Raw genomic sequence first — 23,699 nt, 5'->3', positions numbered from 1 at the left:
ACAAACTGACCCAGACTGGGAGACTGACATCCTGACACCTCCCCCTGAAGCCTATATATGTCTTCCTTACTAAACCCTGCAGTAAGGACCATTTGCAAGTTCGCAGTGAATACTGAGAAAATTGTGAGTAGATAAAATAGAAGTGAATATTTGGTTACTGTTAGCATCAAGAAAACCTTAAGTATTACTTAAAACCATACAAACTGGATCATAGCAATATAGAAGGGAAGAAAAACAAGATTAGTAACTTAGAACAAAATATAGTACCCCTTTCCAATCCTGATATGAGTTGAGAAGGCATGAAGGCCTCAAGTTATAAGAACATAAGAATGGCCATACTGGGTCAGACCAATGGTGTATCTAGCTCTTAGGGGATGAACAGAACAGGGCAATTATCGAGTGATCCATCTCCTGTCAGCCACTGCCAGCTTCTGGAAGTCAGAGGGTTAGGGACTCCCAGAGCATGGGGTTGTGTCCCTAACCATCTTGGCTAATAGTCATTGATGAATCCATCCATCATGAACTTGTCTAATTCTTTTTTGAACCCAGTTATACTTTTGGTCTTCACATCTGCTGGCAATCAGTTCCACAGGTTGACTGTGCCTTATGTGAAGATGAACTTATTTATGTTTGTTTTAAACCTGCTGCCTATTAATTTAATTGGGTGACCCCCCCCCCCCACCAGTTCTTGTGTTATGTATACTTCACCTTCTCCACAACATTCATGATTTTACAGCTCTTTACCATATCCTCCCCTTAGCTGTCTCTTTTCTAAGCTGAACAGTGCCAGTCTTTTTAATTTTTCTTTGCACAAACTGTTTCATACTACTCATTATTTTTGCTGTCCTTCGTTGCACCTTTTCCAATGCTAATACAGCTTTTTTTTTTTTTTTTTTTGGAGGTATGGTGATCAGAACTGCACTGTATTCAAGATGTGAGCATGGCATACTATGGATTTATATAGGGGCATTATGATATTTTCGGTCTTATTATCTATCACTTTCCTAATGGTTCCTAACATTGTTAGCTTTTTTGACTGCCACTGCATGCTGAGAAAGTTTTCAGAGATCTATCCTCAGATGATTACAAGATCTCTTTCTTGAGTGATAACAACTAATTTGGAACTCATCATTATATATGTATTGTGGCAAAGCACCTCCTCAGTCCTGCCGAATTAGGGCTCCCTCCTTTGGCAAAATGAGCCTGAGGTAAATCTGCCCCACCCTAGAGAAGTCTTTTAGCTTCTCCCCTGAACACTTCCATCTTACAGCATTCGGGGTGGACCTTGGACCCAAGGAATACCTCTCCGACACCTGGGGGGAGGGGAAGGTAAGTCTATAAATCCAGACCCGGGGAGAATACCTTTCCCTGCCCCCCTCAATGGGGCTAGCGTCGTGGTGGTGTGGCTTGGAGGGTGGGGGTTGTCAGTCCTTCCCCCAGGCTGATGCTCAGTTTTGGTTGTTCCCCCTGTGGGGAGAAGCACTGTCTTCTGGGGTTAGAGAGGTCTGCCTCCCTGCTGTCACAAGCCTTCTCTAACAGCTTGTGTCTCTTCCCCTGTTCTCTCTACCAGAGGTGGGGTTTTAATGGGCCTGGAGCTGCCATTGGGCTCTGGTGTCTCTAATTAGCCCAAGGTAATCTCCTCCCAGCTTGTAGGGAAAAGGGCCTTTAACATTCTGGGGCTCCCATACCGGCCTTCTAGCACCCTCTTGTAGCCATCCGGCCTGACTTTTTCACAGTGTAGTTGGAATTATTTTTTCCAATGTGTATTACTTTGCGTTTATCAATATTGAATTTAATTTGCCGTTTTCTTGCTCAGTCACATGGTTTTGAGAGATCCCTTTGTAAGTCCAAAGCAGTCTACTTTGAACTTAACTATCTTAAGTAATTTTGTATTGTTTGCAAATTTTGCAGCCTCACTTATTCACTCCTTTTTCCAGATCATTTATGAGTATGTTGAACAGCACTGGTTCCAGCACTTAGCCTTGTGAGACCTCTGTATTTACCTCTCTCCACTGTGAAAGTTGACCATGTATTCCTATCCTTTGTTACCTGTCTTTTAACCAGTTACTCATCCTTGAGAGGACCTTCCCTCTTATCCCATGACTCCTTACTTTGCTTTAAAGACTAGTGAGGGACATTGTCAAAGACTTTCTGAAAGTCCAAGAACACTATATTGAGCAGATCATTCTTGCTCTTGATGACACCCTCAAAGAACTCTAATAGAATAGTGAGGTATGATTTCCCTTTTACAAAAGCCGTGTTGACTCTTCCCCAAAAATATGTGTATTCATCTTTGTGTCTGATAATTCTGTTCTTTACTATAGTTTCATCCAGTTTGCCTAGTTAGGCTTACTGACCGGTAATTGTCAGGTACGCCTCTGGAGCCTTTTAAAAAAAAGTTATGCTTCAACTCAAAATGGAAGGGAAATTTGGAAAAGTGCAAGAGCAGAATGGGATTTCAGTTCCTTGTACAGCCCATTTGTAAGGGCTTTTTTCTCAAACTGGCCAATCAAGAGGAAGGCCTCCTTCTTGAAGCATGGTAGAACCAGTAGTCTAGTACTTGATTTTATAATGCACTGGGAGAAATTGAGATGTTTTCTGAAATTTAAAAGTATGCCCCCAGGCTTCACTATACAAGCTCCCTGCTATCACTTGACTTCCACAGACTTCATCAATATTGGAGCTGTATTATACTTTATACTGCGCTTGTTTTTCTGCTAATTCTTTCTAGAGAGTAAAGATTGTAATCAGTATTATGAAAATTAATGCATTATTTGCTTTCCTTTAGAAAATTACAAATGCAAAATTAAGAAGGGTGTTTTTCTGACAAATATGACACTTGTGGGAGTTTTTCCTTTTGTTTTTATTTTTTAAAGAATCTATCCTTCTGTGGACAGTATTTTTTAATAAAAATGTTTTTTAAAAAATTACTAGAATTTCTTGCTGTCACCAGCTTTACAAAATAATTACAGCATGCAGTTACTTTTCCAGCATCTGTCATTAAGAAATATTTCTATTCTTCAATCTAACATAAAATACATTTACCTGTTTTTTTCTACTTGACCAACATTAATAGATTCAAAGCATCCTATTACCTGGCCACATCCAGGGGCAGTGCATAAAAAGGGTTTGTCATCACTCATATTCCACAGGTCTTTGTGCTACCTACGTAGAAATGATTAAAAAAAAAGACATTTCAAAATATTTAAAGTAATTGCAAGAAGTTACCAATACATCAACCTCCAAAGCCCAGCGTTGGGAGAATTACTAAAGATTTTAGTATTGCACTAGCAAGAACCACCTCACCCCTCTTCTGACCCCAATGAGCTATCTAAGTATTTGATAGTCAATGGAGTAATATTTCAGTACATATAGCTTTGCGGGTATGTTATCCAAGTCCCGTGAGGTAGATACACAAATCCAAATAGGTACACCCAGCAGATTTTGAGCATGCATTTGTTTGAAAGACAAATAATAAAAAATTGTATGCAGTACATAATTAGAAAATAAGAACGGCCATACTGGGTCAGACCAATGGTGCATCTAGCCCAGTATCCTGTCTTCCAACAGTGGCCAATGCCAGGTGCTTCAGAGGGAATGAATAGAATAGGTAACCATCAAGTGATCCATCCCATCGTCCCTTCCCACCTGTGAAGCACATTTCACAAGATATCACTGAGGCAGCTTTTATAATTGGAATAAAAATATATCACATATGCCTGGTTTATACAAATACAAAAAAAAATTAATATAGCATATAACATCCAAAGAGAGACATACACAGCACCAATAAGCCATGGAAAACATCTCATTTCCCGATTTTCTCATGATCTACCTTTAAAGCCAAGTCAGAAGATTAGAGATGCCTATGCACATCTCCACAGCCAAGATGCCCTTTTAAAAAAATAATATTTACAAAAATATATATTTCAATACCACTTCAGAAATACTATAATAAAAATATTTACCTACAGACTTTTATATTTATATGAAGTCAGCAGTAGCTCCTAATGTTACATTAGTTAGCAATGTTCTAAACAAGCAGACAGAGACACACACACACAAGTGTCTATACCTGGCAGATTTCACATGTAAGCCAAATTTCATAAGGTGAGCAGTTTATCACATTCTCCTTTTCATGGCAATGAACTGTAATCAAAAGAAAACAATTATGGTGCATGCTAAATAAACAAAATGCAGTTATTGCCCTGTAATTTCTCTGGATAAATTATATAATATTCATTACCTGAATCAAGTTTGTATTGCATAGAATTCTTGCTATTTGTGCATATAATTGAGTTTAACTCTCCATAATACAGCCTTCCTTCTCAGAACTACTATTTTTCAATGTAATACAGTTTCATACATGCATGATTATATAGATCATGAAATGCAAAGGCATCTAAAGGAATCTAAAGAATTGCTTAGTATTACTTAAGTGACATTTCAGTTAAATCAGTAAAGATATAGACTCTTGGATCTGAATCATAACTTTGCTTGTGCAAAAGTGTGCTTCTTAGTTGGGGCTTAGAAAAAACACATAATTTAGGGTTTGAAAAGTTTAAGGGGGAGGGGGGACGGGATTTGGTGGGTTGCTCTCATACGCACAACTCAAAAATTACTGGAATGGAGTAAATGTGGATTCACATACTAAATCATTTCTACAAATAAGATCTATATAAAAGCAAGAAAATCCTCCAAGACAGAAACATCATGCTATTTCAATAGCTAGATAGGCTTAAGAATTTATTACAAATTAAAAGACTCAACCTGTTCACAAGGCACTCCATTTATGCACTGACTACCCACAGCTTTTCATTTCATTGATGAGTAAACTTTTAAAAGGTTGATTTCCTCCCTAATAGCTAATTTTACTTTCCTATGGAACTAAACAAGGTATTTTTACAATTAACTTTTTCACAGGATAGGGTGAAATAATCTATTTCCCTACTACATGGACTTTGAATTATTAAGCTTCTTTTCTGCCAAAAGTTGGAAAATGAAAATAGATTGTAATTTTTCTTACGTTACAGGACATAACATAAAGGGCTTCCATGCTGGGTCAGACTATTGTCCATCTTGCCCGCTATCCTGTCTCCGACAGTGGCCAGTCCTGGAACTTGAAGGGGACAGTACGGAACAAGTCAGCTATACAGTGACCTTCCGCTGTCTTCAACTCCTGGCTATGGGTAGTCTGAGGTTTAGGATCAGTTCAAGCAAGGGGTTGCACCCCTGACCATACTAATAGCCATGGATGGACCTATCCTCCATTAATTTATCCAGTTCTTTTTTTAACCAAATTATACTTTTGTCCATCACAACTTCCCATGGCAATGAATGTGTTGTTTGAGAAAGAACTTCCTCTTGTTTGTATTAAACCTGCTGCCTAATAATTTCATTGGGTAACCCCTGGTTTTTGTATTGTGGGAAAGGGTAAATAACACTTCCCTATTCACTTTTTCCATACCATTCATGATTGTACAGATCTCTATCATATCCCTGTTAGTCATCTCTATTCTAAATGGAACAAATCTAATCTTTTTAGTCTCTCCCTGTATGGAAGCTGTTCCAGACATTTGATCATCTTTGTTATCCTTCTCTGAACTTTTTTCAGTTCCACTATACCCTTTCTGAGCTATGGTGTCCAGAACTGTATTCAAGGTGTGGATGCATAATAGATTTATGTAGTAGCATTATAGTATTTTCTGTCCTATTTTGTATCCCTTTCCTAATAGTTCCTAACATACTGTTAGCCTTTTTGACCACTGCTGTCCATTGAATGGAAGTTTTCAGAGAACCATTCATAGTTTGTGGTAACTGCTAATTTAAAACCTATCATAGTTTATGTATAGTTGGGATCATTTTGTCACCAAGTAACCCAGTTTTGCGAGATCACTCAACTCTTCACAGCCTGCTTTGGACTTAACTATCTTGAATAATTTTGTATAATCTGCAAGTATTTCCAGCTCATTGTTTACTCCTTTTCCCAGATCATTTATGAATACGTTGAACAGGACAGGTTCCAGTACAGATCCTTGGGGGACCCTCTCTTGCTGTCTCCACTGTGAAAACCAACAGTTTATTCCTACCTTTTGCTTCCTATCTTTTAACCAGTTACTGATTCATGAGAGGACCTTTCCTTTTATCCTATGACTACTTAGCCCTGTTCTATGCTACAAACTTGTGCTGGTATAACTACATCACTCAGGGATGTGAAAAAAATCACACCTGAGTGATGCAGTTATACTGACATAACTCCCAGTGTAGACAGTACTATGTTCATGGCTTCTCCTGTCAACATAGCTACCACCTCTTGGGGAGATGGAATACCCACGCCAATGGGAGAAGTTCTCCTGTCAGCACAGGTAGCTTCTTCACTAAGTGATATAGCTGCTGCAGCACTATAAATGTAGATAAGCCCTGTTTCCTTACGTGCCTTTGATGAGGTACTTCATCAAAGGCTTTCTGAAATTCCAAGCACACTATATCAACTGGATCACTTCTATCTACATGCTTGTTGACTCTCGAAAAGAATTCTGATAGGCATGACTTCCCTTTGCAAAAGCCATAGTGACTCTTCTCCAACAAATCATGTTTATCTATATATGACGGTTCTGTTGTTTACTATAATTTCTACCAATCTGCCCGGTACTAAAGTTGGGTGTACCAGCCTGTAATTGCCCGAATCTCTTGTAGAGCCCTTTTAAAAAATTAGCATTACATTAGCTAACTTCCAGTCTTCTGGTACTGTGGCTGTTTTGAGAGATAGGTTAAATACCAGAGTTAGTAGTTCTGTAATTTCATATTTGAAGCCCTTCAGAACTCTTGTGTGAATAACATCTGGTCTTGGTGACTTATTACTGTTTAATCTATCAATTTGTTCTAAAAACTCTTTTATTAACATATCAATTTGGGACAGTACTTCAGAGTTTTCACCCAAAAAATAGAGTTCTGATGTGGGTATCTCCCCCACATCCTTTGCAGTGTAGACCAATGCAAAGAATTTGCTTAGCTGCTTTGTCATTGCCTTGTCTTACTTGAGTGTTCCTCTACCACAGGAGTTTTACTATTGTCTATATTTACATGAACACACTGTATGAAAAGAGAAAAAACAGCTCTTTAATTAATCTAAAATCTCAAAGGGGTGGGGAAAAAAGCCAGAACAAAAATACAGGAATGTTACTAAAAAGAAAACCAAAAAAATTCAGACTGTTTCTAACAAAATTTCTCTTACCTGGATCCCTGCAAGTATACTGGTACCAAAGAACAGTAACATCTACTTAAAAGATAGTTCTGAATTGGTTCATCAGAGATGCAGAGACAGATTTTTTTAAAATATGTAATGAGGAAGCCAGAAGAGAGGGATGGTGAAAGAAAATGCAACTGTATTTCTTCAGACCAGTGGATCAAAAATAAATAAATACATAAATAAATAAAAAGCCTTCCATAAACAGAGCCTCCTTCTCTAGGTAACTAAGAACAGTATAGGTACTGGACAGTATTTGTGGGTGCAACTGGTCAGTAGAGGGCCACCCCATTTTAACATTCAGAGATAGAAGATAAGGAAACGAAGCAACCAAATTGCTTGATGAACTAAGAACTGACAAATACTCCCAGCCCATAAATTTCTTTAACCCCAATAAGAAATAGATTTAGAAATTTAGGAGAAACACCATTGAAAAAGCATCTTTAGACAGCTCCAATGAGTGGTGGTTCCAACTGCTGCTTTGCTAGATGAAGTAAGCAATGGCATCTTTAACAACAGAATGTGGTATGCACAGATCACTCTGCTTCTCTCCCAATAGTTTGGACATGAAAGGCCATGAGACTTTTGGAAATGCCTAAATTTTCATTGAATGTGTATTTTCTCTAAAACATCACTAACCTTTAGACATGAGACAGCTCAAGTGTCCCCAGATAGATCCAGTAAACTGATATTTGTCACTGATGTATGTCTTTGATTATCCACTGCTGACAGACTTGTTCCAAAAGACAAATATCTACCCACTCTCCTTTACTAATTTTTTCTCACAAGCAGCACTGGATAGATCTTTTGGCTACTATAGACAGGACAAAGGCGAACTTGTGACTCTAGCCATGAGCACTACACTGGAGAAGCAGCAAAGATATAGAGTGGAAGAGGTTACAAAGTGTTGATTCTACTACACACATTCAACAGGAGAGGACTTTGACTACCTCAGATCAGGAGCAAAGGAGAGATTAATCCAAGAAGAGACACTTAAGAATCACTGACATTGACTGCTGAGGGAAAGGTTGACAGATCAGAAACTGCCAAGACAAACCAGGGACTGAAATTGTTCTGCTGTTCCCTTCAAAGAGTTCATGACTTGACTTAGGTTTCTGAAGGAATTCAATATTTGCTGAACTGTTAAGCAGACTGTTGATATGGATTAACAATCACTTTTATAAAGACTTACAGGAACACAGGCAACTGGCAGGGCACAAAAATGAATATGACTAAACTGCATCATCAAAATTATATTGGAATATGGAGTCATCTTGAATTTCAATGGATGCTTGAAAGTCTACCCAGAGAGAATATCATCCCAGTTCTGCTGTACTCCATTCAGAAATTTTTTTCTTGGTTCAGTTTCAAATCTAATATGGGCTAGTCTCAGTTAGCCCTTGAAATGAATTAACTAAATGTCGCTGAATCTCTCTCCAAGGGGCACTGGTAGACAATTTCTATATTGGAGATAGTTGAAGGTGCTCTGTAGCCTTTAGGATTTCCAAAAGTCTGAAGACAATCATGATGGGGAATGTGGAAGGGGCACAATTACCCCTTTATCTGTCCACCGTGTCAGTACACCTTGCTTTGATCTTCAACGGGGCAAGCTAACTCTATATCAGAGGAAATAGTACAGTATCAGTCAAAAAGGCTCTAGCAGATCTAGCTTGCTTCAAATAAGCCTTTCTTCTATCCTAGGATTTAAATATCAAATGTTTTGCTATCTGCCTATTTCCCCTTTTGGTAAAAGATTAGGACAATGTAAAATAGCACATAGACAGTTATCTGACTTAAATCTATTGATTTGAGAAAGAAATAATCCTTTATTTTTTACAATATTTAATTCCTGATCACATCAATCCCTTTGAAACAGGGAGTTGAACTGAACCCAAAAACTGGTTCAGAGAAATTTTTGAGTGAACTAGAACTGACCACTGAACTGAAAACCTCTGGAGTCACATTGACCCCAAAGGGGAACCAAATCCAAAAACACAAAAACCAGTAACCAGCTCAAGACAAGTTAAATAATCAGGAGGTTGAAAGGGTCTTTTTATAAAACTGAGGAAGAGTCTCCTTCTGCTCCAACCCTGAAGAAAGAGAAGCAGAGACTATACTTCCAGGAAGCCACTGGAGATGAGGGGTGAGGGAGGAGAGTAAGCGAAGGATTCAGGGATTGGTAATTCTCCTGTCTATTATGCCCAGGTAGAGGACTCCACACAGAAGGGAACTACAACTCCCAGAACACCTCTTGTTCCTCCTCACCATCTCCTCTCTCCTCCTGTTTGCTGGTGAGAGCTAGAGGCCAGTAACTTCGGTTTCAGACACGGTCGGTGTGGCAGGACTGGTGTGGAACACAGGACCTATGTTTTGAGTTGAGGCTGCAAGGCTCTATTGCTCTTCTGCTCTGTTCCTGGCTTTGTTTCCCTGGCGCTGAAGTTCCTTCCTGCTGCCACTCCACTAGTCACTCTGCACAGGATAAGTTAAGTTATGTTATGCTAAGGTGGACCACTTAAAGAAGGGACAAAGAGACTGAGGGGTCTGAAAAGAGGACGTAAGGGAAGGGAGTTCAATGTGAAGAGGGAGAGGTTCTGTATCAGTTCTTCTCTGACTAATAATAACCCCATTGTCATCTCACAGCCCTGACTGGCTGTGCCTAGAACTTCTACCATCTGTCCACTAGATCATGGAAGGTTTTTTGTTTTTTTTTCCAGGACACAATTATTGCCCATTGCTTGATTATAACTTTTTTAAAAACATTTGCAGTCCCATCATAGTGAATCTTATTGTTTAATATAGACAAAAAAAAATTTAGTAGAAAAAACCTAAGGTTTGATGTTTTCCTTTGCCACTTTTTTGGGGGGGCATTTCTTATTTAAAACCTAAGTACTTAATAACTTTCCCCTTCATTTTTAATCTTACAAGAATGTTGGAATGTTTTGAGTTGCATTAAAGTCTTTGAAATGACTGGCTTAAACACATAGAGCCAACTAAATACAGTACATTGCTCTGGCTGGCCCAACTGCTAATCACTCTGAACCCCAAAATGAGGCTCCTTCTACCTAGTCCCTCAGGTATGTCCTTGATAACAGAGGACATTGTATGGGTATTATGTGACTTGCGATTCATCCTAACTCAGCTCAGTTTGAAAATGTAATACATTTCTACAGACAAAACTTTTTTGAAATTCTGCTGAGAAAGTTCCTGAGGAATACAATAATAAATATTCCTTTGTTAAGCAAGCATAAGCATGCAAGCATAAGAATGTGAGACAATCTGCAGGAAATGTATCTGAACTGGTTCAAAGCAGTTGAACCAGTTACTGAACCATCATTCTAAGCTGGTGTCTGAACCAGAGAGTCAGGAAATATTGATAAACCCAAAATGAACCAAAATTTAAATGGTTTGACTCTCTGCACTGAAAGAAAAATAAATATGTTTTATTGAAGTAACTATGCACTGGACAAAGGTCAAAGCTAATCTGGCCTCTGTTAACATTACTTTATTGCAGGAAATAGCCTAAGGTAGTTTCGTGAGTGAGAGTCATCATGCTGTAATGGGCTGCCAATTAAGACCTGGAAAACTATTTTGACAAGCTTTGAAATCTTTAGGTTTAAAAAATAAGACTTTACCCAGCTTTGGTCAGAAAGAAGCCTCTGAAAATCACCATTTCCACATGTGCCAGAGAGCCTTGCTAGACCTTGGCAGCTAAATTCACCAAATATTCTACTTCTACTAAGCATGCTCCATCCCTGTTTTCCAACTCCATCCTGTTTTCCAACTGCACGGATCACGCACTAGAGCGAGGGGGCTGAGCAGGCTGTTCCATGCAATTGCTTCTCCCAATTGCCAGGGGCTGGAACAGAGACAGATCATCTCTCTTGCAATCTCAATGCTCCCCTGCTGTTGCCCCAGCCCAAGCACAATACAGAAGGAGAAAGCAACATGATTTGAATGAATGGAGTATGGCGTAAAGAAAACCATGAGAATACACACCCATCCTGACCCTGGAATAGAATGCAGGGTTATTGAATCTCAACATTCCTCTGCTAGCCAGGAAGAAGCTTTGAAACCCACTCAAAGTGTGTCTTAACCTGATCTAGTGGCCACTCCACAGAGAATCACAACATACTACTACTGTTACCAGTTACTCTCTCAGCTCTAGTGGTAGTGGTCTCTGATGCAGATGTAAAATTTCCTGCAGACCACCCATCTGGCATTCAATATGGTTCCATGATTAAATTTCTGTTTTTTCAATTTGCTTTTTTAAAAACAAACAAAAAAAAACCCCAATTACAACAACTGAAAATCAGGCCCCTGGTGTTAAGAGGAAGCCAAACAATGAGGAACACACAAATAGTGAAAAGTGTGGCTTATGAGAGTTGCTGTGCATCATACAGAAATCCTGTGGCAGTGATAGAATCCAATCCCAGAGTAGCATTCAACTGCCTTAACCAGAAATTCATTCTCTCTCTTCCTGTAGTTCCCTGCTTCATTCACTACATTCTTTCCAACTTATGCAAGAAATGAGGTAGGGATCCTATAAGCAATAGGCTCATTCACTGCACAACCTTGGTTCATCTCCAGAGCACCAGTCATCCTGTGCTTTGAATAAGGCTGTTTTTCTATGGAAAAACAATGTGATCAGATAGTTGAACACTGTATTATAACAAATATGCACAAGGGGGCTGAATTAAGGTTGCACAACCAACCTTAGTTCTGGCATTTCCTAAACTTTGACTGTGCAACCTTAAAGTTCTCTAAATATAATTTTTAAAAATGTAACTGAACATTTGTATTACAGTAGTGCCCAAAGGCCTCTTCTAGGATTGTGTCCCCCTAATGCTAGCAGCACAAAGACACATAGTAATTTATAGTCCCTGCTCCAAGGATCTTACAGTCTACGATTACAAGTGGGATATCATGGGTGGAAGGAGAGGGATACAGAATCAAATATATATAATTTTGATGTACATACATATATTTGCAGATATTTTATTGTACAGTAAGTGCCAACTATCCTCATCTGCCCTTCAAATGAGACAAAATTAATCACTGATTTAAGTGTCATGGCAGAATTGGGACTTGAGAGATTTGTGGCCTTATGGGATCAGCTCAAGGAATGGGTTCCACACATAAGAGGCAGCATGGAAGAAGGTTCAGTGTCATTTTTACAGCAGAACCTCAGAATTACAAACATCTCGGGAATAGAGGCTGCTCCTAATTCTGAAACGTTCATAACTCTGAACATTGTTATTGTTTCAAAAGTTTACAACTGACCATTGATTTAATACAACTTTGAAACTTTACTATGCAGAACAAAAATGCTGCTTTTAACCATCTTAATTTAAACGAATCGAGCACAGAAACACTTTCCTTACCTTGTTAAATCTTTTTTTTTTAAACTTTCCCTTTTGTTTTTTAGTAGTTTACATTTAACAAAGTACTGAACTGTATTTGCTTTTTTTTTTTTGTTCTTCGACTCTGCGGCTGCCTGATTGTGCACTTCTGGTTCCAAACATGGTGTGTGGGTGACCGGTTAGTTTGTAATCCGGAGGTTTGTAACCCTGAGGTTCTACTGTATATGAGAAGCTGACAAATGGGTAAACAAGACCAGCATTTTTAAACATAGCTTCTCTGTTCTGCTAATGTGATGAGAGACAAGCGAAAGCACGTAGATAGGGCAGAATTCTGAAGGTTCTGGGAGGTGAGGACAAAGAGCTTGACCTTGAAGCAGTGAAACAGGAGGAGGGTAATGGACCCACAAAGATTATGTTAGAAGCTGTATTTTGTATCTTTTGGAGCCTCTTTCAGCCATGTTATCATAAGTAATTTGGTTTATGTAGTTCTACCTGTCTGTCTATTGGTATCACTGGTCTTCATGTGTTTGCTTTGATGTTAGTCCTACACAGAGAGAGAAGTATAGAAGCAACACAGTTGACCTTCAGATACCAAAATAATTTGTTTGAGATACAGCAAGCAGAAATGGGGAAAAAGGAAGTTGTTTCCTTGATAGGTACTTGTGAGCCAGCCCAGCATTCCTGGTATTATTTATACATCTAACAGAAGCAAACTAAAGAACCCAGTCAATGTTAGGCAGCCAGAACAGGTGACCTTGATCAATACCACTTGCATAATTATTTCCCCAAAAATAGACTGGCCATTGGTTGGATATTGATTAGTCTTGGAGGAAAAAGATCTCACTTTCCTCCCATTTCGCTGACCATAGCAACATCTTTAAATGGTGTACAGCAAAGTAACTTCACCCAAATTGTACATAAGAAAATAAAAGTGTTTAAAGGTCATATTTACCCATCTGTCATTTGCCTTAACTGTACAGAGTGCCTCCCTACAAAATTCAACATAATTTAGCATGAGACACAAGCCCAATCCACAATGGCAGTTCAAGAATAACATGGCTTGTCTGATCAATATGGAGAATCATAATAGAGTAAGCATGTAAAAAACATTTCTCTAGAAATTTTCACCTTTCAAGTCTAGAAACGTGTTTTTAAAAGCTTGTACAGAATCCAACTGGCCAGGCAAACTGTTTTAAACTAGTTTCTCTGACAGGTTTTCATTATCAAAATAGGTGACGCTTTAGAGAGTCATGAGTGCAACAGTGCATCTCATCTACAAGGAACACTGAAATGATTAACAATTTATGACATACAGAACCTACAGTAATGATAGTAGATATAGTGTGGGTCTTCTTGGGCCTTTTAACTACAGTACAAATTTCTTTGCATCAATGAACAAGCTCAGTACACCTGTCCTGCAAGCAAAAGGCTAATACTTTATAAACATTAATTAATCAAGATTAAGTTATTTTGACATAACTAGGATTCCTAGGCACTACGGTAATACAAATAATATAATGACATTCTATATGAATGCAAAGCATAATCATCAAGCCCAAACAGTCTCTCTCAAAACTTCTTAAAAAGGAAAGGGTGTAAATGGAAGTGGAGTGGTCATTAATCAGATTACTTACTATACTGTATTTGATGTTTTTACATTTTAGATTTTTAATTTAATTTAATTTTCTGCACATTACTTGAAAATCCATTTGTCTCTCTTGTTCTCTTCTTTCCCACCACTATGGGTGGATGGGTGATAGCCCATAACTGAGAATGATGATACACGGAAAATGTAAAAGCAAACACTATTTTTAAATGAGGAAACTGGACATTTCTTTGAGCCATTAGGATACCTAAACAGCAGCAAAACATATTACATGCTTTGGTGACTGCTAGTAGCCCACTGGGTCTGCACTGCTGTTATTAATTCATGACTTTGTTTATAAACACAGAAAAATTACCCTAAATTATTTTAATTAAAAATGTATAATGCAGATCTCTTGGATTTGAAAAGGCATGAAACCGTATCCTTAAATATTTGTTGTTCTACCATTAAAATAAATATTGGATAGGTAAGCCAGAGCAGGCAAGGAAGAATGGTCATCTAAAAATAAAAAAGGCATGTTTGATCATTTAATTCCTGATTTTTGTTTTCTTACAATGTCTTTTCTCATATAAGAATAAAAATGTAACAAAATATCTGTTTAAGCTATTGTGACAATAAGATAAGCAGTGATGCAGACTACAAGAGTAAAAAACTGAACACAGAAAAGAATATTTATTTAAAATATTTACTTTAAGTTTTGGTGTTAATTTTTCTTCTGTTTCAACCTTTACATGGGAGATGTTAGTTTGGATGGTGTAAAGGGGCAAAGGAGAAAGAAAAGAAGGGTTCCGTTTTTTTGTTTACCAGATTAAAACTATCTGAAGTGAAAAGCAGAGTCTTCTTCTAGAGTCAAAACGAAACAATACAAATCAAAACGAGGAACAGAGTTATAAAAGCTAGCTCAGTTGCTACACTTTTATATTTTCTGGGTGCGATTTTAAAAAGCAATCCACACTGGCCTAATCTTAGTTCCCATTGAGGTTAATGGAAATTATACCATTATTTCTAGGGGAGGAGAGCTGGGACGATTTTGAGCATTTTTGCAAGTTCCACCTTTCACTTAAGTACAGAAGTTGGTAGATGGAAAGTCTCCCAAATTAAACTAATTAATAAATAATGAAAAATAAAACAAATTAAAATTTGTAGTTTAAAGAAAAAGTCATAGTTGCACTGACCTGGAGGGGCTGGAACAGCTTCTCTCAGATTCCTAGAACACAAGAGGAAAGCTGAAACAAAATGAAGTATATTTACTGCTTCACATTTACGGGAAAACCTATCCTCAGCAAAAAAGTGGGTAAATGCATTATTTTATAGACTTCTTGTATTCCACCACCATAGGAATTGAAACAGAATTGAAAAGGAAGGGTTCAAAGTGTTTAAAACTCAAAGAGATTTTTCCGTGCCAGTAAGTCAACCTTTTGTGACAAAGCATTTGACAGTCTGGACCGATGGGTTTTCATCTGATGTCCAAACTTGCTAGGCAGAGTAATTATTACTGGCTTCCAAGAATTATTCTCCCACCCAGCTACACTCTTCACAAGCCAGCTCTTGTGCTTTCCTTAGCACAAGATATGCTCCAGTATATTGCCCTGAGGCTTTTGCATAGGGTGGAGGGGTACTTAAATGACAGCTTCTGTGGTACTTCAATGTCCCTCAAGTTGATCTTCTAAATAAATGTTCTGTCCCTGCAGAGGAGGATGGAGGCTTGGGGACTGAAGCCTGTAGGACTTCACATTAGCAGGATGAGCTCCACTTTGAAGGACCACTTGTCATAAAGAGACAGTGATAAAGGGAGAGAGGCCCTCAGAACACAGTTCAGGAGAATATGCAGCACACGCTGTCGCCTTTGATATGAGAGTGGAAACTGGCACTTGAACTCCTGACACTGACTGCCCAGACAGGAGCTGTACAAAGAGTGGACTCACTATCTGAAGACAGAGCTGAGCCTCCTACTTTGCTGCTACCACTATTGCCTTGCTGTAAGAGGCCATTCTGTTTGCTCTGGCAAGACTACTTAAAACTGGGCTTGCTCCAGTGGGTCTTGAGGAAGAGCATGAGGGGATGTAACAACTGCAGCATCATGAAGAAATCTAAGCACAAATAGCCACACAGCATTTTTGCCCATCTGAATGGCTAACTGCTCCATGAGGTGCCGAAGGTGCCAGCCTCTAGCTGAGGCAAAAGATAAACAGAGAAAAGTAGGGGAGAGAGCATATCGAAGGAGTGCAGCTGGACAGTAAGAAAAAAATTTGAATCTGGTGATTCTGTCTGGTGATTTGTCACATTGCCTGCCATGTCCAAAAAGCAGAAGGAAACCCATCTGTCCAGACTGTTAAGTGACCTGGAGCAAGAAGATCTCATTTACAGCCCAACACTGTTGGCAAACCTAACTAAGGAATGGGGTATGTGCAGAGAAACAAGGAAGGTATGACATGATGAGACAAGGATAGAGCTGGAATAAAGGCTACATTTCCCTATGTGAAAGGCTAGCAGAAGGGTAAACACCCCAGGCAATATTCAAGACTTAATTTTTTATTTGTTGTGTTGGTTGTTTTTTTTTAATAGGAACATGAAAGCGTCAAATTACAAATACTGATAGGAATACAGGAAAGGATCAAACAAGTAAGCAAATGTGAGTTTGGGTGACAGGATATAAAAATAAGTTTAGAAAAGAATATGAATGTATTTATTTAAAGTGCATTGCATGTCCTTAGAAACATTCCTGTTCTAAACATTCCTGTCTCTACCGTTCCTGAAGCTTCTACAATCACTTTGACAACATCTTATGATAGACTATATAATTAGTGGAAACAAAGATTACTTACAGTTTCACAAAAATAAAATTTTAGTTCTCCCAGACATTTGCAGAATAAATCATAATTAACTTAGAAAAAAATTAATAGTATCTTCTGAATTCACGTGCCTGGATTCTTAAATCTTAATATTTCCCATTGAAATCCAAATTAATCAAAAATGAAAAAAGTCTTATCTTCTTTCACTACAATAATGGTAGGTCATTTTTATTGTTTCAACTTTATTAATAAAGCCAGAAAACCTGTTTATTTCTACATTGTTTCAAACTGTATCATATAGCTATGAATTTGATACAAATCATCATTCTGAATATTTGTCATGAAGTTTCACTGGTAAGAGATTTCTATTACTCAAAATAGTAGATTTTAGAAGGGTCTTTACCAAAGTAATAGAACAAACCATTTTGAACACACTTTATTTTGTGAAACTTGTCTTCATTTACCTGCAGATATAAGGGTCCTATACAACTTGGACTAAATTAAAGCCAAAACTTTCTAACTGTAAGAACAATAGGACAATGGAACAAACTGTCCATGGAGGTCATGGAAGCGCCTTCACTGGAGATTTTCAAAAAGAGGTTGGATAGCCATCTGTCTTGGATGATTTAGACACAACAATCCTGCATTTTGGCAGGGGGTTAGACTACATGACCCTTGCAGTCCCTTTCTATTCCGTGGTTCTATGATTCTACATCTAAAACTTGTTGACCAAGCTACATTGCTGCAAGATGTCTTTAAGCCCTGGCTTAAACCACTATTGTTCCATCAACATAGCTATCGCCTCTCGATGGGGTGGATTTAGTACAGAAATGGAAAGATCCCTTCTGTCACGATAGCAAGTGTCTATGGACTGGTCTATTCTGGAAAGCTACGTCTTTTTCAGGGGTGTGAAAAATCCACATTCCTGTGAGTTGCAAGTAAGCAGCACTAGGTTGATGGAAGAATTCTTCAGTCAATTTAGTTACCACCCCTCAGGGAGGCAGATTATCTACAATGATGGCAGAACCCCTCCTGATGTTGCAGTAAGTACCTAACTGAAGTGCTACAGCAATGCAGCTGCAGTTGTGTTGCTGTAACACTTGTAGCCTAAAAGTCACAGTTTTTCTACTTATAATTGTCTTTCGGATACCACCTCCTTTTTGTACTATGTTTTCCATTTATTCAAATATGGACTTTTGTTAACTATGGGGACAATGACGATTTGAAACCGTCATTTTTTAAAATGAATTAAAAGTCCTTTAAGTCCTTCTGCCAGTTTTTGCAGCTTTACAATCAGATTTTTTTAAAGTGTCCATCCATTATTGTTATGTGAAAAATTAGGGAAAGCTCAAGAGTTTTGACGATAAGAATTTTTTTCTTATCTCTTTATAGTAGTAACATTTTAATTATAGTAATCATAGGTGTTTCTTGTAACACCAGTAAAGATATTTCAGATAGAAGTAAAAACAACGAGAGTCCTGTAGCACTTTAAAGACTAACAAATTTAATTTCTGCAGGCATAAGCTTTCGTGGGTGCAACCCACTCTGTCAGATGCAACTACTGGGTTGCAGCCCACGAAAGCTTATGCCTGCAGAAACTAAATTTGTTAGTCTTTAAAGTGCTACAGGACTCTCGTTGTTTTTGCTGTATACAGACTAATATGGTTAACCCTATGGAACTTTTCAGATAGAAGTGTGATTGGTAGGCTAACAGTGTCCTATTAATACTAAGAGTCCACATTTGGTGCTATATAAAATTGTCTTCATTTATTATATGTACTGCAGTAACATCCAAAATCTCCAATAAGGAGCAGAGACTCTTTGTGCTAGGTGTACAAATGTGTGGGAAAGCAAACTGCTCACAAGGGCTTATAGTCTAATTTAAGACAAGATGTAACAAGTGAGAGTGTAACAAGCAATAAGGGATTGTTTGAAGAGAGGATGAGTAACAGTAATAAGATCACGCAGTTATAGAAGCTAGCTCATTTGCGCCACTTGATGACTCCAGTAAGTATTACTATTTAATACTGAGCCATATTATGCTTGTTACTATGAAAGTCTTCAATAGGTTCTTTTTAAGTGGGGATCGGATAAACGTTTTTTAAAAATGGAGGAGCATCAGGTTGAAATCGGATAAAATCCCAGAAAAGCAATAGGTATATCAGCTCAGAGTTAAAGATTGGCATGTCTTTTATTTTTGGTCACAAATATCCACAGACAAGAAGCTTAAACAAAGAAAAAACAAAGATTAACAAGAATTGCTAAAAATGGAAGACCTTGACATAATAGGCACATCTGAAACATGGCTGAATGTCTAAAGTTAATGGAATACAGTATTATCTGGATATATCCTATACATAAACAAATAAATTAGGTTATACAGGTATGGGAGCAGCAGAGAAACCAAAATATTTAATAAATCAAATAAGACAAAATTACTGTGTAGAAAGCAGCATATATGGCAGAATCAATCCACTACAAAAATTCCATGTAATAAGAATACAACTGTATCAACAAAATTAGGCTTACTAACCTCCAAGTAAGGATAAAGATATAGAGTGTGCAATGACAAAGTATTAATTTACAACTTTAACTTCCCAAATATGAACTGGTAATAAATAAATAAGTTGCCCAACCCCCTGTCCCAAAAATGTTTTATTATTTTTAATTTAAATTTCTATCAGAAACCTTTAATGTAAAAAGGAACCCTAGTAAAGTTTTTGTTTTGTTTTGTTTTTTAAACATCACTCATTGCAATGGGACACTGAGAATCCAGAATATGCTATATAAATGCTAAGTGTTATTTTCACAATGGTGTTTTAGTAAGAGTTTTAACTATCAGGTGAGAGCAGTTTTCTACCTAATCCAGTATCCTCTCTCTGGCCCCAATTCTGCAAACACTTGCTTGAAATCAATGGGGCTATTACCAGTAATAAAGTTAAGCATATGCAAAAGCATTTGCAGTACTGGGGCCTCTAATAAAAGCCACTACCAGATACGTCAAAGAAAAATTCAAGACAAATTGGAGGATTGGGCCAAAAAAATCTGATGAGATTCAACAAGGACAAGTACAGAGTCCTGCACTTAGGACAGAAGAATCCCATGTGCTGCTACAGACTGGGGAGTGTCAGGCTAGGCAGCAGTTTGGCAGAAAAGGACTTAGGGGTTACAGTGGACAAGAAGCTGGATATGAGTCAACAGCGTGCCCTTATTACCAACAAGGCTAACGGCATATTGGGCTGCATTAGTAGGAGCACTGCCAGCAGATCGAGGGAAGTGATTATTCCCCTCTATTCGGCACGGTGAGGCCACATTTGGAGTACTGTGTCCAGTTTTGGCCCACCAACTACAGAAAGGATATGGACAAATTAGAGAGTCCAGAGGGCAACAAAAATTATTAGGGAGCTGAAGCACATGACTTATGAGAAGAGGCTGAGGGAACTAGGCTTGTTTAATCTGCAGAAGACACGAGTGAGAGGGGGATCGGATAGCAGCCTTCAACTACCTGAAAGGGGGTTCGAGGGAAGATGGAGCTGGGCTGTTCTCAGTGGCAGCAGATGACAGAACAAGGAGCAATGGTCTCAAGTTGCAGTGGGGGGAGGTCTAGGTTGGATATTAGGAAAAACTTTTTCACTAGGAAGGTGGGAAGCACTGGAATGGGTTACCTAAGGAGGTGGTGAAATCTCCATCCTTAGAGGTTTTTAAGGTGAGGCTTGACAAAGCCCTGGCTGGGATGATTTAGTTGGTGTTGGTCCCGCTTTGAGCAGGGGGTTGGATTAGATGACCTCCTAAAGTCCCTTCCAACCCTAATCTTCTATTTTATAACTATCAAATGCAGGAGTTCATAATCTGCCCATAGGGGATTTCTTTCCTCATCCCATCTGCTAGTGGCTGTTTTATACTCTAAAGCAATGATTTTCATCCTTTTGTCATCTGCAGACCCCAAAGTATTTCAAATGGAGGTGCAGACCTCCAGGTGTCTGCAAAGCACAGGTTGAAAACCACTGCTCTAAAGCATAATAATTTATATCTAATATAACTGTGGATATTCTCAGTACCCACATCAATGGCTATTTTTGTTGGTTTTAGTCCTTCTAAATTTTTGCACTCAGAGATAGCTTGGGGCAATAGAAGGAGTAAAATCCAGGATTCATTGACTGAGGTACAGAGGAGATTTGAACAAAGATTTTGCTAAAGGGGGTGGAGCGGAGAAAACAAAAAGCCCATAATTCATTTATTTGGAGAAGTGGACATCCTAGAATTTACTAGTTAAAGGTGGTAGGGGGAGCCCAAAAATCCATTAATTGTGGAGTCAAACAGAGATCAAAATGTATTTATTTTAGAAAAAAGCAAACAATTTATTTGAGGGATGGATGGAGGGGAAAGGAAAAAAAGACAACCAGAATATAGGTGAGACGCAAGTATTCTAACTGAATTTATTTGCCAGGCCAGAATAATTTTTGTAAGTGTGGGAAAGACAAGAGGTTGCAATGTAAAATAAATAGGTGGCAGGAGGGGGTGTGGCAGCACATGTAGTCCCTACCTCCAATTAGCAAAGGTAATCCTCCTGAGGCAACAGAGCACAGCACCAGTGAAAGGGAAGAATGGCTTTGCAAGCCCTGGAGTATAAACATCATGCTCTGAATGTCTGGGCACCAATTCCACCTCACATAAAAGGTCTTCGGGGGGGGGGGGGGGGGGCCACAAATAGATAAGAGATTACAGCTATTGAGAGGACCCCACAGAAAACGTGCACAATTGGCAACACTCCCACTCACCAGTCACAATGGTGATGGGCCCAAGCAGACCGCCAGGGCCAGGCTGGAAACAGACACAGGCCACGCAGGCTCATCCACACTCAGGGGCACAGCGACAGCCCGCCCCTCTGCAGCAGGGCAGCTCTGCCCGCCCTCGCCGGCAGCTGCTGAGAGGCACCTGGGGTCTCCCCTCTTCCTCCGCCTCCCTCCCAACCTTCAGGCAGACACAAGCGAAGAGAGGCCTCCCCGCTTCCTCAGGCTCGGCCACCCCAACAGCAAGGACGGGGGCAGGCCTCGCTGCACCCCTGAGCGGGGAGAGCAGCCACTCCGCCCCCGGGGACGGGATGGGAGCCGGCTGTATCTATCGGGGCAGGGCTGCCCGCTTCTGGGGCAGGAGCCTCGCTCTGCTCTCCAGCCCCCTCCCTGGGGCAAGGACCAGCCTACCTCGGGGGCGGGTAACGGTCTTCTCCGCGCTGGCTCCGGCCCGAGCCCCGCGGCTCTACAAGCGGCGGGGGCCCCAGGCCGCGGTGGGGGAGGGGGTCCCTGTAGAGAGCGGCGGCGCCATGTTAGTGCCTCCCGGGCACCTCCACCTAGCCCGGGCCGCGCCGCCCCCTTCACCCGCCCGCGAGAGGCGTCACCGCCGAGCAAAACGCTCGCTGCACGCGACGGAGGCGCAGCCCAGCTCCCTTCGCCGCGCTCTGTTTACAAACTCACCCAGGGCAGACCCGAGCCGCCTGAACCGCACATTAAAGACCAGGTCCCCCACAGGCTTCCGTCTCTTCTCGCGATAACTCACTGACACATCTCCCTTCCCGCGGCAGTAAGGAGAAGGGATCACGTGATCCACGGGGTGCTGCTGGCGGAGGCACAGAGAAGGCCTCTGATTGGCTTGGAGGGTGGGGCCCGGGCCGTGTCCGTGGGGCCGGAAGTGGTGCGTTACGCGGAGTACAGTAGGTTGGGGAAGACCGTAGCTGGGTGTAAGCTAAGCCGAGCTCTTGGTGTCAAGCGTCTGGAAGGTGACTTCAGAGAGATCCTTCGCTTAGTTAATGAGTGCCAGAGCGTTGCTCTTCTCTGGGTGTACATCGCTGCTGGAACCGGGGGGGCCGTCACACTCCCTGGCTTCCATTATGTACAGGGTTTACATCTTTGTTCAATAACTCTCAGCAACACCCCTTCACCCCCACATAAACATTGCTCCAGCACCACTCTGGGTGTGTACTCAAGATGATGTGGGAGGTCTTGCTCAGCTGAAGAAACTGTACTTTAAAACTGACATCCTGACTCTTGTGGTAATGTAATTTAGATTGTCTTTGGGGCAGGGACCATCATTTTGTTCTTTGTGCAATGCCTAACTGCAGAATGGGGTCCTGGTCCATGACTGGCTCTCTCAGGGGCTACAGTAATACAAATTAATAATAACAACTAAATTATACATCTGCATAAGTATTGTTAGCTTGAGTGTCACAACCAAATTGCATCCCAAGTAATTAATTATACGTTGTCTTGCTACATTTCCCCTGAAGTTTCAATTAAATGTAGCATTCTTCACTCACTGTCCTAAAGCAGAGATAGAGACAAGCTTTTGAGTTTACAAGGGTGTCAGCAACAAAAGTTGCTCCAATAAAAGCTATTAAATCCTCAGCCACCTAGTCGCTAATATCCTGGGACTACCACAACTACAGCAACACTGCAAACAACTTTTGAACTTTATAAAGTACTTTGAGATCATGGGGGATAAAGGACATAGTATATATGTAGGAGCTTTTTATAAATGTAAAATAAATCTTGATTGTACGTGGGTTTTGAAGGGCTTATAGTAGGGGCAATGTAGATCTTGTACTTTCCAACTGTGCCACTCACACTATTTCTCACATAGCATCAATTTCTGAGGAGCTATATTGGACCCAAGGTATAGTTTAAAATGTACCAGCTACTGGT

General features: G+C 39.8%; 1 protein-coding gene across 1 annotated transcript in view; it reads right to left on the bottom strand.

The window, feature by feature from the left end:
- Positions 1-22,559, bottom strand: part of ATF2 (activating transcription factor 2) — an 89,585-nt gene extending 67,026 nt beyond the window's left edge. Inside the window, 4 exon segments of the mRNA XM_067549209.1 lie at positions 3,096-3,165; positions 4,076-4,149; positions 15,388-15,438; positions 22,476-22,559. Coding sequence (XP_067405310.1) covers positions 3,096-3,165; positions 4,076-4,107 — 102 coding nt within the window. The 5' untranslated portion in view covers positions 4,108-4,149; positions 15,388-15,438; positions 22,476-22,559.
- Positions 22,560-23,699: the final 1,140 nt, after the last annotated feature.

The sequence above is a fragment of the Emydura macquarii genome, unplaced genomic scaffold, assembly GCF_026122565.2.
Source record: "Emydura macquarii macquarii isolate MOO-44397 ecotype Brisbane River unplaced genomic scaffold, CSIRO-AGI_Emac_v2 contig_1253, whole genome shotgun sequence".
NCBI classification, from domain to species: domain Eukaryota; kingdom Metazoa; phylum Chordata; order Testudines; family Chelidae; genus Emydura; species Emydura macquarii.
The sequence above is the reverse complement of the archived record's forward strand: the minus strand, read 5'-3'. Positions and strand labels throughout refer to the sequence as shown.